General features: G+C 42.0%; 1 protein-coding gene across 1 annotated transcript in view; it reads left to right on the top strand.

The window, feature by feature from the left end:
* Positions 1-502: 502 nt before the first annotated feature.
* Positions 503-14,967, top strand: part of BLTP3B (bridge-like lipid transfer protein family member 3B) — a 33,137-nt gene continuing 18,672 nt past the window's right edge. The window contains exons 1-4 of the mRNA XM_053465640.1: positions 503-746; positions 13,365-13,527; positions 14,166-14,204; positions 14,563-14,654. Coding sequence (XP_053321615.1) covers positions 703-746; positions 13,365-13,527; positions 14,166-14,204; positions 14,563-14,654 — 338 coding nt within the window. The 5' untranslated portion in view covers positions 503-702. The remainder of the gene's footprint in view (positions 747-13,364; positions 13,528-14,165; positions 14,205-14,562; positions 14,655-14,967) is intronic.

The raw sequence follows: 14,967 nt of genomic DNA, 5'->3' as shown, positions 1-14,967 counted from the left end.
GTATGAGTAAGTGTATGTAAGTGTAAGTATGTGTGTTAGTGTCAGTTTGTGTGTTTGGCGTTGGCAAGGGGCCACTTGGCTTTCCTTGCCCCCTCCGGGCCAGAAGGTGCCAGCTCTCCCCTGGATCAGTGTGCCAAAGAGGGACTGACAATCAGAAACAGGGTCAGGGAAACAAAACGTTATCATTTTAGAATAAAACTTCACATCTCTGCCGAATAGTTTTAAACAAAAAAGAGGCATTTTCCCAAATCCAACCAAAACACTCGTTATAGAAAATCCTAAACTGCGGTATAATAAGAAGCAGCAGCGCTGCGCTTCCTACCCACACTGCAGCAGCGGCAGCCCTCCGGCCCCCACGCCGCCCCCTCCCTCCTTCCCTATCCCTGCACCGTTCGCTTCAGGAATCTGGACAGGAAAGGGTTAGCCCTCCCCCTCCATTGTCCTGCCTCTGACACTCCCCAGCCTGAGTCACCCCCCCTTGCCCCGCCCCCTGCTGCCTGTCTCTAGGTGATGGTGCGGCTAAGATGGACGCTGTGTGATGGTGCCCCCCGGATCCTGTGGCACTGAGCACCCGCACCTGGCATCTGCCACCAGTCCGCGGCTATGGAGGGACCTGCTGGCTGCTGGCTGTAGACGAGAAGCCACCGGACCCCGATTAACCCTTTAATAGCCAGAGGACATTTTTAAAGGTCTCTGCTCACCATGGCTGGGATTATAAAGAAGCAGATCCTGAAACATCTCTCCAGGTCAGTTATCTGTCTGTCTGTCTGTCTGTCTGTCTGTCATGTTGTTCTACAGGCTATAAATAAGGGTGTAATGATAGGGTCTGTGATCATCTCCAGAAATGTGTAGGAGGTTTAGAAGGACAGATAAAGCAAAGAATCGGGGTGGTGGTGGAGAGAATAGGGAGTCCCGCTTGATGTGAAGGGTTAATCAGGGTGACAGCTACATAGTGTCTACAAGGGCTACAATGTTTCAGGTCAGTTCTTGATCCCAAACTGGTTGTAAAGGGGGGGTTGCTGGGTGTTGGGTTGGGTTGCACTTTGACACCGAGGTGGGTGGGTGACCGGGACGTTTGGCGGCATGATGTCATGTTTGGGATCCAGGGTCCGACAGTTATGTCGGTGGCTGGCGGTGACAGGGGAAAGGGAGGGTAAGAAGGGGAAAGGGAGGGTAAGAAGGGGAAAGGAAGGGTAAGAGGAGGAAAGGTCCAGAGTCACCTTCCTAACACCTTTCGTGGTGGGGCTTTCTAAGACGAGAATTCCCCTACTTTTTTTTTGAGAAATGCGCCGGTGTACGTGAATTAATCAAAGCGGTGGAATCTGTGGCATCCCGTGTCACCCGTTAGGTGTCAAATTAACCCAAGCTATGCAGGAAAGGAATTGCGAAATGAGAGTGTTTGTGTGTCACAGCCATCGGGCCCCAGAGGCAGAACTGATGTTACCTGCCTGGTGGGGGCAAGATAATTTATTCATAAGGGGTCAACGCGTACTGGAAGAGGGACCACGAAGCTGGCGACCTTCAGAGATCGGTGGGGTTTGTTTAATAAATGCTGACCTTTTGGAGAGTTCGGGTACAGTGGAAAATGTCAGCACTTTGACGTTATTCGGGGTCAAAATCGTAGAAACTCAACAGGGCTGGCCCAGTGCAGCTCCACACAAGATATATACAGTATATACGCCGCCGTCAAAAGGGTTGGGGTCACTTAGAAATGTCCCAGTTTTTTAAAGAAAAGCTAATTTTGACCATTAAAATATGAACCGGATCAGAAATGACTGTTGTAGCTGGAAACGGCTGATTTTTAATGAAATCTCTTCATAGGCGTACAGAGGCCCTTTATCACTCCCATCACTCCTGTGTTCCAGTGGCCCTTTATCACTCCCATCACTCCTGTGCTCCAATGGGTTAGAAAACCCTTTTGCGATTATGTTACAGCCAGAAATGTCCTTGTTTTCCATGAAGACAGCTCAGTGACCCCAAACTTTTGAATGAAAATGTCTGTATATGTGTATCAATACAAACATATATATATATATATACATAGTGAATACGTCGCTGTTACTGCTTTACTGGGAGTGTGGAATTTGAAACTTATAAAAGCAGTAAATATGGTAAAAAGGTATCATTGGCCATGTAAAATCAGTAAACGACACACCTTGAGTATATTTATATTTATATATATACCTAAAGGTCACATTCACTCAGCTCTAGAGGATTTTCAGGTCCTGCGTTTGCTTGCGTTGTCTCCAAACCACTTTCCTCCCCAGCTCCTCACACGGCTCCTCGGTATCAGCGAGCGGAGTCGCTGAGATATGATGTCATTCCGCGTTGATTTGAGTCACTGCCGCTGACGAGAAGAGATCAAGGGCCAACGGGCCCCTTGTGACTCACTTCCTTCACTCCATTATTACAGCGCTGACGTGCACATTTGAAGTAATTGTTGTATTGGTCACAGAGAAGATCCAAAAAGTTCCAGACAAACTTTATTGACACCTGGTAGAGGGCCAGTGTTTTGTTTTGGGTGTCAGGTGACTTCTGATTTATTTTTGGGCCTGTCTTCATGCTCACATTCTGGCTTTGTGTACCGCGCCAGCCCGATTAAATTTTCATCAGCAGCAGCCCCAGTTATATCTGGTAACCTTTCCCTGCGAGATCTTTTTTTTAGCCTCTAGCTCCTAGTTTTGTTTTTTGTTTTTTTGGCAAAGCTTGCTGGCGAGGCTAAGAGAACATAGTTGGCCGCGATGCCGCTCGAGCTGGCACCCGCGTGGCTTGCTTGAGATCCATATAACGGTAGAAGTCATCGACGCCGTATCTTGCTGAACTCATCGGAGACGGGTGCTGTGGTACGGCGTGACTACGAGACTCACCTAAATATTTTATTCTATAGGACTCCTCCGTATGGAGTCGGAATTCATTCCGGTTGAGCGTCTATATAGATTTTTGTTTACGGTGCACACTGGTTGGTCCTGTGCTAAATCTGCAGAGTCTTGTATGGTGCTGTCTTCTCCTGATCCTGCAGGGTTTGATCACAGCGGCGGTGATTAAAAGCAGCTCACTAAAGAATCTGGTTTAGCAGAAGCAGGGCTGCTTCCTTTAGTAGCTGGAACATTCTTGCGGAATAACTAGGAATATCTGGGCCCCGGACAAGGTTGCTATAAGTTTGTTGGGTTAAGGTCAACGGAGATGCACCAAAGAGGAGCTTCAACTCACCCAAGAAGAGCTTCTGTCCTGCTAGGCTGGCCAGAGACAGCAGGGAGATCTTCAGCTCTACTCGTCTTCTTCTACTTTGGCAGCCTCCAGTCATTGGCTGATTTAGTTCAGATGACATTTTCAGATTCCCTTGGTTTCTTCTTCTAGGGATCAAGGCGCGCCAATATGTTCAGGTCCATAATTTCCAAAGGCTGTCCCGGCATGATTCCTGAAACGTTTGGACTCTAGGAACGTGCCCTTTATGGATCATCCATGCATGGTTGATTACTTTTGGAGCTGCTCTAGGCAGTGACCCCAGCCTCCCCCTATGTGGGCGCCATCTTCACTATAGGGCGCTGGGATATGACATCATATCCTGGCACTCTGTGCTGAGTTTTGCAGCACGAGCACTGACCTCCGCCAAGGCTTAGTTGGCCTAGGCCGGGATACGTCGCTGGTTAATGTCCCTGCTAAGGGAGTCAGACCTTTTATCCGTATTGTGTGATCCTTAAAGGATCTGTTCCACCTAATCTGCTGAATGTAACACTTTTATAACAAAATGCAACAACACAACACAACATCCCTAGTGCTCTTAAACACCCCAAAGATAATTCCTGAATCAAATAAAATTTTGACTCATATGACGCCATAGAAACCAAAAAGACTTCTTGACTTAAACGTTTCTGTGTTCGCTTGATGTGATTAAACCTTTAGAAGAAAGAATAGAAGGACAGATCTGATTAGGTTTATTTGCTTAACATACTAAAGAGTTCCTCTAATGTTTTTTTCTAAGGGGAACAGCATGTTAATTCCTTCAGCGGATTTTCATGAGGTTGATATCAGGACGATGACCCAGTTCCTGTTATTGACAGTCTTTCCACCTGAGTTTAAGAGACGGTGGTTACTTCGATCATATCTTGCCGCACACAGGAAGTGGGGAATCTGTCTTCAGATGACCAAATTGCCCTTTTTAAAAAATAATTTTAAAAAAAGTGTGTATTTCAAGGTTATTCTTGGCAAGCAGTCACAATTTTAACTGACACTGCTGGGGGATCATGTATAAGCGACACCTGATGCCCCCTCCGTGGCCACCGTGTTTAATACAGGGCATCAGAATATGATGTCATATCAGGTGCACTGTGCCTTAAAGGCACGCCGCACCTTTTAATGCAGTTTATGGAGGCTGTGCTGAGCCGTGGTGTAAATGGGCCGGTTGGGGAGATCAGATATCTTTCCTCTAACAGGTCTATTGAGTAGCGACACACCGGGGAACCTGATCACCCAAGAGCGCAATCTGGTTTTGCAGCAAGGGGACTGCCCCTCCCTGGATCTGCTGCCATTAGTTGCTGTGGTGATAAGATCACTTTTGCAAGTGTTGCACCAAATCACTTAATATGAAACCCACATCTGGGGTATTTAGGCTCAGCGCTGCTCTAGGCCTGAACCAAGGCAGCGCACCGGCTGCCACAGCCCTTACCTAAATGACCACTGCCCTCTCTACTGAGCGACCAGATATGACATCATATTCCAGGACTCCACTTCTCAAAGTGGAGCCCTGCTGCGTAATGTTAGTATGAGGGATGTGCCATCTATAGGGTAACTGGGCCAGTTATAAGGAAGACCTCTGGTCTCCCCAATCAGCTGATGGGGCAGCTGCTGTCCTCCTGGCCCTAGGTCAAAATTCTCGACAAGTCCCATTGTCTAGAGGTTTATGAAGCAAAAAGTGCCCAAAATGTCTGTAACGGTAACTGCAATTCATTGATTTGCTGACTTGGAGGTAGCTTTCATATTCGGCATGAGAAATCAGAAATGTCTACTTTCTGTATTTATGATGGAACCATCACCAAGCGATCCAATGCATTCAACTTCTACCTTATAAGACGGTTTATTCACCTTTGGTGGCAATAAATGATGGGGACAGGTAGAGGACAAATTCCTAGTACTCGCATACTTCTAACGAAATTAACTTTTCCCTCATTGACCGAGTTATTAGAGGTTCTCCGGGAATAACAAACATTAGACATGATTCAGTGGTCAAAGCCCTCCTGGCAGTTTGACTTCCATGTCGGACCCATAAAAAAGGGTGAATATTTTTAACGCATCCAACAGCAAAGGGTTAAAAATAAAGTTTAATGCCAGTTTACATGCGGCTGAGCTATAATCTGTTACCTAAAGGTCTACATAGAAGGAAAAATATGGCGGACCTGTATGTCGTTATTACTTATTGATTTAGAAAATGCCATCATATTCCTCAACGCTGCAGACAGGGCAGACAACAAAAAGTGAGGAGGTCTCAATATTTGAGAGACTCTCGCTAGTCACAATGGAGGTCATTCTTCCCGTAACTAAATAGCCTTGCAGCAGTCTTAAAACCAGTTAGTGCTAACTCTTCAGTAAGACACGTTGCTTAAAAGTCACGAAGCAGGACTTCCCAGTTCCACCTGTTTGAGGCCAGCGGCTCGGGGCAAAAGAACCCTTGGGCTACAAATACGGGCAGGCCATAGCACTTTCTTTCTTTTTTTCTCATATAATAGGGGTGTTGAAATATGTATAAATATCTGTACGCGTGGAGTAGTGGAATACAATGACATGCGTACCTTTTTATTTCCGTTATAACCATAACTTTTTTAACGATAGTGTTATCAGTCTGGGTTATTTTACTGTTTAGAAAGGTGGACTGTGGAGTCATGTAAGAATTCACAAACGGCAGGGTGTGTACAGCGCCTGAATGTTACCTTTTGAAAGCTTGGTTCTTGGGCCATAAGGCCGAGCATCTACTCTCAGAGCTCACTGGTCTGGTCCTCCAGGACTCTTGGCATTGTGGGCATGCTTGTTCGGGGGGCTCTATTCACTCTATTGGGTTGATAAGAGCTCTTTTAAGACCCTTCTACACACTTTATTTTACTCTCTCCTGTAAATATGCCCTAGCCTATGGATGGCGGTGAAGGGAAACATTTTTATAACACCAGCCATTGGCTGAGGCTGGTACAGGACGTAGTTTACAGTTTGCTCGTGTGTTAGTGTTTTTTATATGGTCCCTTTAGTTTTGCCCTGGAAATGAAGACCCGGTTTGTTGGTGGGTGGTGGACCACCACCCCTCCTTAAAGACTGGGTTCTGTCATTGGGGAACCCTAGAAAATTAGTTAGAGGCCACATAATCCCCCCATTGGGGAGTGTGACCCCAGAAGAAGACTGGGAACCTGGTATCCACTGTGGCCTTACCACTTTGGGAGCAGCTATCCTCTTCACCTTGTGCTTCTAGGAAGGGAACAAAGAACTGAAACTTGGGCAAGGACAAGGTTTTTCTGACGAGTTTCTCCAGGAGGTCTTTCCACATTCCATCCATTTTTATAGATTGACATTTTTTTCCCCCACAAATTCGAAACAGACACAAAACATTTTGGGATCGGAGTCCATTCTAAGAACTGTTTCTGATATGGTTGAGTTGAGAAATTTATGCGAGAGTCATTCAGACGCAGGTCAGTGAAATGGAAAATAAAATACCCCTCATTATTCAGAATACATTGACAGTATTGAAAGATGAGGAAGAATTGAAGGAATACAAATAAGGAATTTTAAAGAGCCGTTTTGGGTCAAAATATATATTTTTTTAATATGTCTTTTTATTGTATAGATACATCCTATGAAAAAGAATCATAACATATAAAAGTAATTAGGAATTAACAGAGTAATCATAAGACGATATCCATCTTCTATCATTAAATCTTTCTTTATTCATCCGCATTCATCCTCATTCATACGAAATCCAAGCTGAATATACGGCCTAGTTACGTTTTTTTGTGCTCATTTCTAACCATTTCTTACCTTATTATTTTTGTAAAACCCTTTTTCCATAGATGTCTGAAGATCTAATTGGGATCCCATTTTGGAGGTACTTCTATGAAGTGTCTTCTTAATCTTGCGTAGTTTAATATTTATCTGGTGTGTAAATCACGGGCCTCCCTTCATTTTTCCAAGGGTGTGGGTTAAAAATATCTTAATTTCTCTGATAACAGCAAAGGCATTTTGTATTTATTCTCTTTAGTGAATAAACCCCTTGGTGCATCATAGCAATGGACGTCTTTTGGTCTTCAAGCAGACACTGCTGGTTGCCCTAGGAAAGCAACTTCATAAAGGATAAACCTTCTTAAAACTTTCTACCTTTATAAAAAGTTGATATTATTTTTATTGTATAGTTGCTTAAAAAAAAAGCTAAAATATCAGATAATGATAATTTTGCCCCCTTCCTTGTGTTTGGCTGTTCCCATAACCAGCTCTTAGAGTAAGTGCTTCTTGATGTCATCTACGACTCCAGAAGTCCCACACCGATTCTGTGAAGTGAAATAATCAGATTTTCTTGTTGTTTTATAATTTAGCATGAAACGTAGTCCACGTGTTGCCCGGGGGCACAGTTATGAGCTTTTCATTATTATTTTTGTTTGCTGTTCCCCGCGAGTCTCACTTGTGATCTCGTCGGAGATGTGGAGGTTGACGCAGCCTCCGCCATTATGTGACTCGGCAGGGACTCCTCGCCTGCGCTATAATCAGTCTGAACAGATTCAGGGCAGGACTGTGTACAGAATCGCGTCTACAAGCTAGTCCACGATCATAAATATATACATATATAGTAATAATGAAATATGATTCAATTCTATTTATGGGAAAACACCTGTGTTTAAGTAATTGATGACTAGAAAAAATTGTTCTCATTGTTGCTTCTCCTACCCCCATTTTATGAATCCCATGTGCCCCCCCCAACACTTTCCCTCCCGATCAGGCATCCATGTTTGCAGTTTTGGGAATGCTTTCAAAATGGCCGCCGAGACTCAGGCAAAGTACTGGCAAAATACCTGAGGAATGTGAGCTGTTTTTTGATTCCCTCAGGTAAATCATTATTCCTTTTTTCAGTTGTGTCAATATAAGAACTGGAAATAATTAGAACTATAACTCCCATGCTATCCATCTCCCCGAACCCTTCCCTGGTATATTCATTATTATAATTATTTATTGCCCTATATAACATCATTATTATAATTATTTATTGACCTATATGACGTCATCGTATTTTTATGTAAAATACTGTTTAATTGTCAGGTCACTTAAAGTTGACTGATAGGTTCTTGCCGTATTAACTGAAAAAAGCTTCTTAGAATGTTCTGTGTGTTTTTTTTCTATGTCAATAAAACTTAAGGGAAATGAATGAATGAAATGACAATGATCTTGCTTTGTGCGCTGAGGCACAGTTAATGACGGAATTGAAAATGGTCTCCCCCCCCCAAACTTTCCCCACAAAGTTGGAAGCAGAGTGTTGTCCAAAATGCCTTGGTATGTACCCTTCAGCATGACTGCGCCCCAGCGCACAAAGCAAGCTCCATAAAGACATGGTTGGATGAGTTTGGGGTGGAAGAACTTGACCGGCCGCACAGAGCCCTGACCTCAACCCCATCCAACACCTTTGGGATGAACTGGAACAGAGATTGCGAGCCAGACCTTCTCATCCAACATCAGTGTCTGACCTCACAAATGTTCTACTGGATGAATGGGCAAAAATTCCCACAGAAACTCCCCAAAATCTTGTGGAAAGCCTTCCCAGAAGAGCAGATGTCTATGTATTTAGAATGTGATGTCATCAAAGTCCCCGTTGGTTGAGTGCCCATTAAATGTTTAAAGGACATTACGTTCTCTGTTAAGTAAACTTGCCAATTCTATAACAATGCACTTTCCGAGATCTATCCGCTTGTCTCGGACGACGTGTGACTCCAAGTGTACGTTGCATGCGTGGAGGTTTTCACTGAATCAGGTTAACTTGCTCTGGAGAGCATCTTCTGGGTTCTGCTCGGCTTCATCGCTTATAGAAACATTTGTAGCAAATAACTTAAGGCAATCCGTCATCTGATACTCTGCTGGTTTATTTGACTTCATATTTTTTTTTTTGGGGGGGGGGGACTACTTTGAAAAGTGAGGTGGCTAAGGTAAGACTGTCCCGTGGAAAACAGAATGGTTGGGAGGTATGCATGATACATCTACTTCATCTGATCATTTTCACTGCTGATCGCAACTCGACCAGGACTGCAGATAGCCGGCTCTTCCCCTACAAACTAATTATTTGGTGACATTAAGCAGCCTTGAGTGATTTGATGAAGCGTTTTAGGAGGCAGGAACGTGCCGGACGGCAATGTAGACACCACGGGGGGGGGGGGGGGGGAAAGGATATGACTTCTGTCTCCGTGCTGCAGGAGGAAATGTTGGTTAGCACAACGGCTGTAACTTATTGATGGATTTTATTGATTGTGGACGAGCGGCCTGTTGTTTGGTTGGAGAGAGATAAGAATTACATTTGACTAAAGCAAAGTGAATGTGTTTCCATAGATCGCCTCGAAGTACCAAATAAACGTCCATTGTTATATACCCCCCCCCCAATTCGGTTCAAACACAAAGTACTTTAATATGTATTTGTTGATGAGGCTGCATGGGGCATTGGCGTGTCTCTTAAAAAAGGAGATTTTAAATATCTTTAATTTTGTTTCAGTGATTTATAAATCATAGTTTCTTAACCCTTTAGTGACAAAGCCCGTACATGTATGGCTCAAAATGCATTGTTTTCGATGGGTTTAGGGACCGCCCATTGTCCTTAAGGGGTTAATATAGGACTTAATCATCTCATTTTAGGGACGGGGTCTCTAACATTAGACCCGTGGAGGAGTAAATGTAACTAACATATCACAAATAAAAGACTATAAAACATTGTCCTCTTGGAGCTCTCGCTTACATGGAACTGGGAAGATGACTTCAATTATGTGAATCTGATACAGTTGGGTACTCTGGGGAAATGAAATACATACAGTTTACGAAGTGTTCAGATCTCTATCTCCTGCTACATCTCGTCCAGATACGCATCCCAGAAACGTTATTCAAGTATTATTCCTTTCTTTGTACCTAAGGTTCTAAGACCTTAATCTCCGTTCCTGAGAACAGGTATCCGGTTTGATGCACGACAATTTGGGTCAATGTTTTAGGGTAGGATGAAAAAAAGTATCAAATCATCAGAATCTAGATACAGTTTCCTTTTAATTTGATTTTAATTTCCAGCACCGATGGGAAGATCACGTTTCCGTAAGATTAATTTAAATGGCGGACAGTAGTCTAGCTCCTCTACGTTGCTTCAAAAAACTCAAGGTCGATCATTGATGGTTTTAGGTATTGGGATACATGTTTGGAGAAAAAGCCACCCGCTACCCTTGATGCTTCTGGAATGGTGGTAGCTTCTTATGATCTTTCCAGTAGTAAGGGCTTGACAAATCCCATACGGTAGCCATGGTTTCTAAAATGTTGCCTCTACAACAGTTTTATTTTGTCTTGAAATTGCTTGTATTGAATTCTCCTTTAGGCCTTCAACATCTTTGATGGTGACCATGAAGCAAAACTTCAGGTTTTTTTTTTATGAGCTTAATCAAGATGATTAATTTCAAGTTGTTACTCTTAGCTCTCGGATATCTGACATTTACTGTAAGTAGACTGTGTTATTATGATTTTGTTGATAGCCCTCAACGACAGAGGTACAAAGTACTGTCTTCTAACATATTGTCTCTGTAAACCAGAATTCTGTTTTAGTGAGGTTACTTATTAACCTCGACTTTGTGTTTGACATTATTAATCCTTCTCTGAACCAGAGGGCAAATAAATTGGCAGCCCAAAATGAGCATGCAAATAGAAAATAAGAGCAAAAAAGAAGAAACCTTTGTTCCTAGGACCACTTATTAGTTGAGGTGCATTAGTTGTCCCCCCAACTATTAATTGCACAAGGCTAGATTACCTAGAAGGGGATGAATGCTTGGTGTTTTGCCCCTTAATCTCTGTATATGGACGAGGAGAGGGTCATTTGGGAAACCAGAAAAAGGTATGTCGATTGTTCCACAACCTTCCCAAATTGCCAAATGGAGAATCTCTCATTGGTGTCCGACCAAATATAACATTTCGCCCGATGTCAAAAGGTCAAACATTTTTGTTCTGGTGGATGTATTTAGAGTGGGTTCTTTATCAAGAATTTCTGTAGAAGGTGCCTAGAAACAGAAAATACACCATGTCATTTATAAACACATTTTCTACTGTTTCTATACACATTGTTGTGACTTTTAGGGCTGTAGAACACCGCGATACCCTCAGGGGAGGAAAAGAGGGGCACGTGGATCAGGGTCCATTGTGAAAGAGACCTAGTATGTGTACAATAATAAAAGAACCTGAAACCAAACATGGATCAGAGTCCCTTGAAAGAGGGACCTTTGAGTTGTACGTGTACAATAATAATAATAATAATAATAATAATAAAAAAGAAACCAAAGGCATGACAAGGTGCCAAATCTGTGCATTTGTGTACAGTGCAGTCTCCTGGTGTACGCCGCTTCCGGTGTTATGCCCTTTCTATAATCTCTTTTTTATCCTGCGGTGTCTCCCAGGTATCATTTTGGAAGTGAAACTTTTTCTGATTTTTGCTGATCTACTGTTGCGAAACAAACCCTGGAACCGAATCTGTCCACTGAGCCCGGAGTCTAAGAATAGGGTTGAGTAAACCAGTGTTGACATGGAACGGAATTGAAATGAAATTCCTCCCGCATTACCCCTGCGCCTGAAACACATTGCGATGACGCTGCTCACTTCCTTTTACTCAGATTTTATGTGTGTAATCAGCACACAGGGTGTGTATGCCATCGGAGTATCTTTACTTCTGCTTTTGGAATGGATTAATGTTGTTTTTTTTTAAATATTATATTGCAATGCTAGATGCATATTTTGACATTAGAGATAGGGTACAACGACCTTTACTCTAAAGCATAGAAGCCCACTATTGTGTACCCGAAACCACACCTCCCTACGTTTTAAATGCCCAAAGATGGACATTTTTGTTTTGGAGGTGTGGCTAGGGGTGGGGCTTTGCTGAAACTTTTTATGTGACTTTTATGTGATCTACTGAGCTTAATATTAGCTCATTTAGGCATGTTTTATATGCACATTTAATTAATAAACCCGATTTCTGCTGTTTCTATAGACATTATCGTGATTTTTATGGCTGTAGAACCTTTGTACCCAGCAAACATTCTGAGCTCCTAGAAAAGAGAATCAGCAGGGGAGGAAAGAGGGACGGAGGGGTTGGCGCTCTTGATTCCCACAGGTTCTAAAATGATTCAATAACCTGGATATTCCTATTTGTAACTGGTGCTACTGGTTTCAATAAGAAATCGCTTTGAGTGAATGGGGGGAACTGTGTCGGTCATCTGTACGGCCTAAAAAATGTTTAGGAGAGGAAGCATTCGATTATAACAAATGTTTCTGTTTGTTTTATTGTTAACAGTCCTTTAAGCCCTTGTATAACGAGCAATCACATTGAAGTAGACTTGTAAATGTGCACTCAGAATGACGTATCCGTCTTCTTTCATCAATAAGGAATGAGCTCAGCTGGTTGCATATTTGCAAGTTTTCATTATGGGTAATTGCAGATTTCCACGGAGAATTTTTATGGATGGTAAATTTAGAAACTTGACTAACTGGATCTCTTCCGTGTAATCGGAAGAAGATTTCCATCCTCGGTAGTTTTGGAAGTTCTTGTAATCCAATCCAGATTTTTGAAAGTAAAGATGGAGATGGACGGTTTGGAGAAGCTGTGTTTCTTGATCACAATTCAGCATTGTAGCTGTTTTATGATCTCCCTTTAGACTGCAGGTGTTCGTCAACGCAGTGGGGTTGAGACCTCATGTCTAGGGGCTATTGAGTATGAAATGGAGCTCTTGGCAAATTCATCAATGGGCACTCAACGTAGGACCTCTTCCCTGAAGAGCTTATGTGCACTTCCCTAGCATGGTGGCCCTTCTCCTTCAGTGGTTAGAACTTATTCTGGTCTACCTAGATCTCTTTGGTAGCTTTAGTTTGAAAATTTGGAAGATGGAGTTCCTACTCTAGTCAGTAGGCTAGGACACCGGCTGTCCATCAAATACAGCCCAACTATTGATTATACGGGCAATTATGTTATCGGTTAAGAAAGAGGCAGGGACTTTAAACTTCTTCCAGAAAAGTCAGGGTGATTTTAAAGTCTCTTGAGTGTCCACCTTTATTTTTTTTTTATTAAATATGGTCTTTAACCTTTTCTGGTTATAACAGAATTTTTGTTTTAATATTCTATATAGGTTCACAAAAAATCTTTCTCCTGACAAGATCAACCTCAGTACGCTAAAGGGAGAGGGTCAGCTGACCAACCTGGAACTAGATGAAGATGTTCTCCAGAACATGCTGGACCTCCCCACGTGGTTGGCCATCAACAAGGTTTTCTGCAACAAAGCCTCCATCAGGGTAGGTTTATCGGCATATTAATAAATGACACACACAAAATATGGTTTGTTCTGACGCTACTGAAAAACTACCTGATTGGTTCTTTGTGAATAAATATATATATATATTTTTTAATTTACATTATAGGTCTTTGGGGGAAATTGTATGTTTAAAGGGAAAGTGCCGGAGTGTCCTGTTAGATAAATGCACCATTTTATATATATTTCTTTTTGGATCAATTCCTAGATCCTTAAAAAATATATATTTAACCCTTAAATTCTAGATCTTTTGCAACCCATTGGGTAAAACGAATGTCGAACACCTTAGAATCGTATGATTATTCGTTTAATAGGTTGAACTATTTTGTGGGTTTATTAATAACGTATCTGTAGCGCACACGGCGATTCTTATAAATCGTCATTGATAACCTCCTGTTTGTGGCTGTAAAATCAATTCCGGTCTAATTCCCGGAAGGTTTCCTTTTTAAAGAATAACACGTTGCTGTCGTTTTTAACTGGAAGGCATTTAATCTCCGTCACTATAAAAGCCAGCGTCCGTATCCGCTCAACCATCAGCGATTCGTAGAAAGGATGATGGATTTTGATTCAAAGTAAAAAAAAATTAATAAAAATAATCTGTATTTTTGTTTTAAATTTCAGATACCATGGACAAAACTGAAGACTCACCCCATCTGTCTGGTTAGTTTCTTAAGAATGGCATGGGAGGCGATAATTATTAATGTGAAATAATTAATACTCCATTAATACACATTTTATTAATATTATTATTAATAATATTTTAATAATATTTTGTTTTAATTTACCCTTTTATTGATATTTTAAAAATGGCCGATATTATGGCTTTGTATAAAAAAAAAAACACTTAAAGACAAATGTATCATTGCAAAGAAGGTAATGCCTTATTGGTCTATTTTTTATGTGATTATATTATATATATTCGTACTTTTTTTTTTCTTTAATAATTATTCACATTAGAAATTAATATTTAATCATTAAGTAATTGGCCATTTAATGATCCGTGTTATTTATCTGTTAGTCCCTGGACAAAGTTATTATGGAAATGAGCACATGCGAGGAGCCTCGGCAGTGTAACGGTCCTTCGCCCCTTGTTACGGCGTCCGGACAGAGGTGAGTAAAATGGGATCTTGAACAACACAGAATATTTAAAATGTTATTTATTTTCTCTTCAACCCCAACGCCCCATTTTGTCCCAATAAACTTCCTTTCTCTGCCGACCTGGAAGCCGCCATTGTTGTCAACTGACAACCGATCCGATTCCTTAAGGCAATACTACTGAAATCGGTCCCTCCATAGTCCTAGTCATAACTAACTTCATTAGTCAGAGCGTCAAGCTGTGTGTTTAAGACTGAGCCATTCTATGGTCTGCCATAAGGCAGTGTGATAAGGAATCAGGGTATTTGTCTAGTAGATTTGGCTCAAA

Source organism: Spea bombifrons, chromosome 4, assembly GCF_027358695.1.
Source record: "Spea bombifrons isolate aSpeBom1 chromosome 4, aSpeBom1.2.pri, whole genome shotgun sequence".
Taxonomy (NCBI): Eukaryota; Metazoa; Chordata; class Amphibia; order Anura; family Pelobatidae; genus Spea; species Spea bombifrons.
The sequence above is the reverse complement of the archived record's forward strand: the minus strand, read 5'-3'. Positions and strand labels throughout refer to the sequence as shown.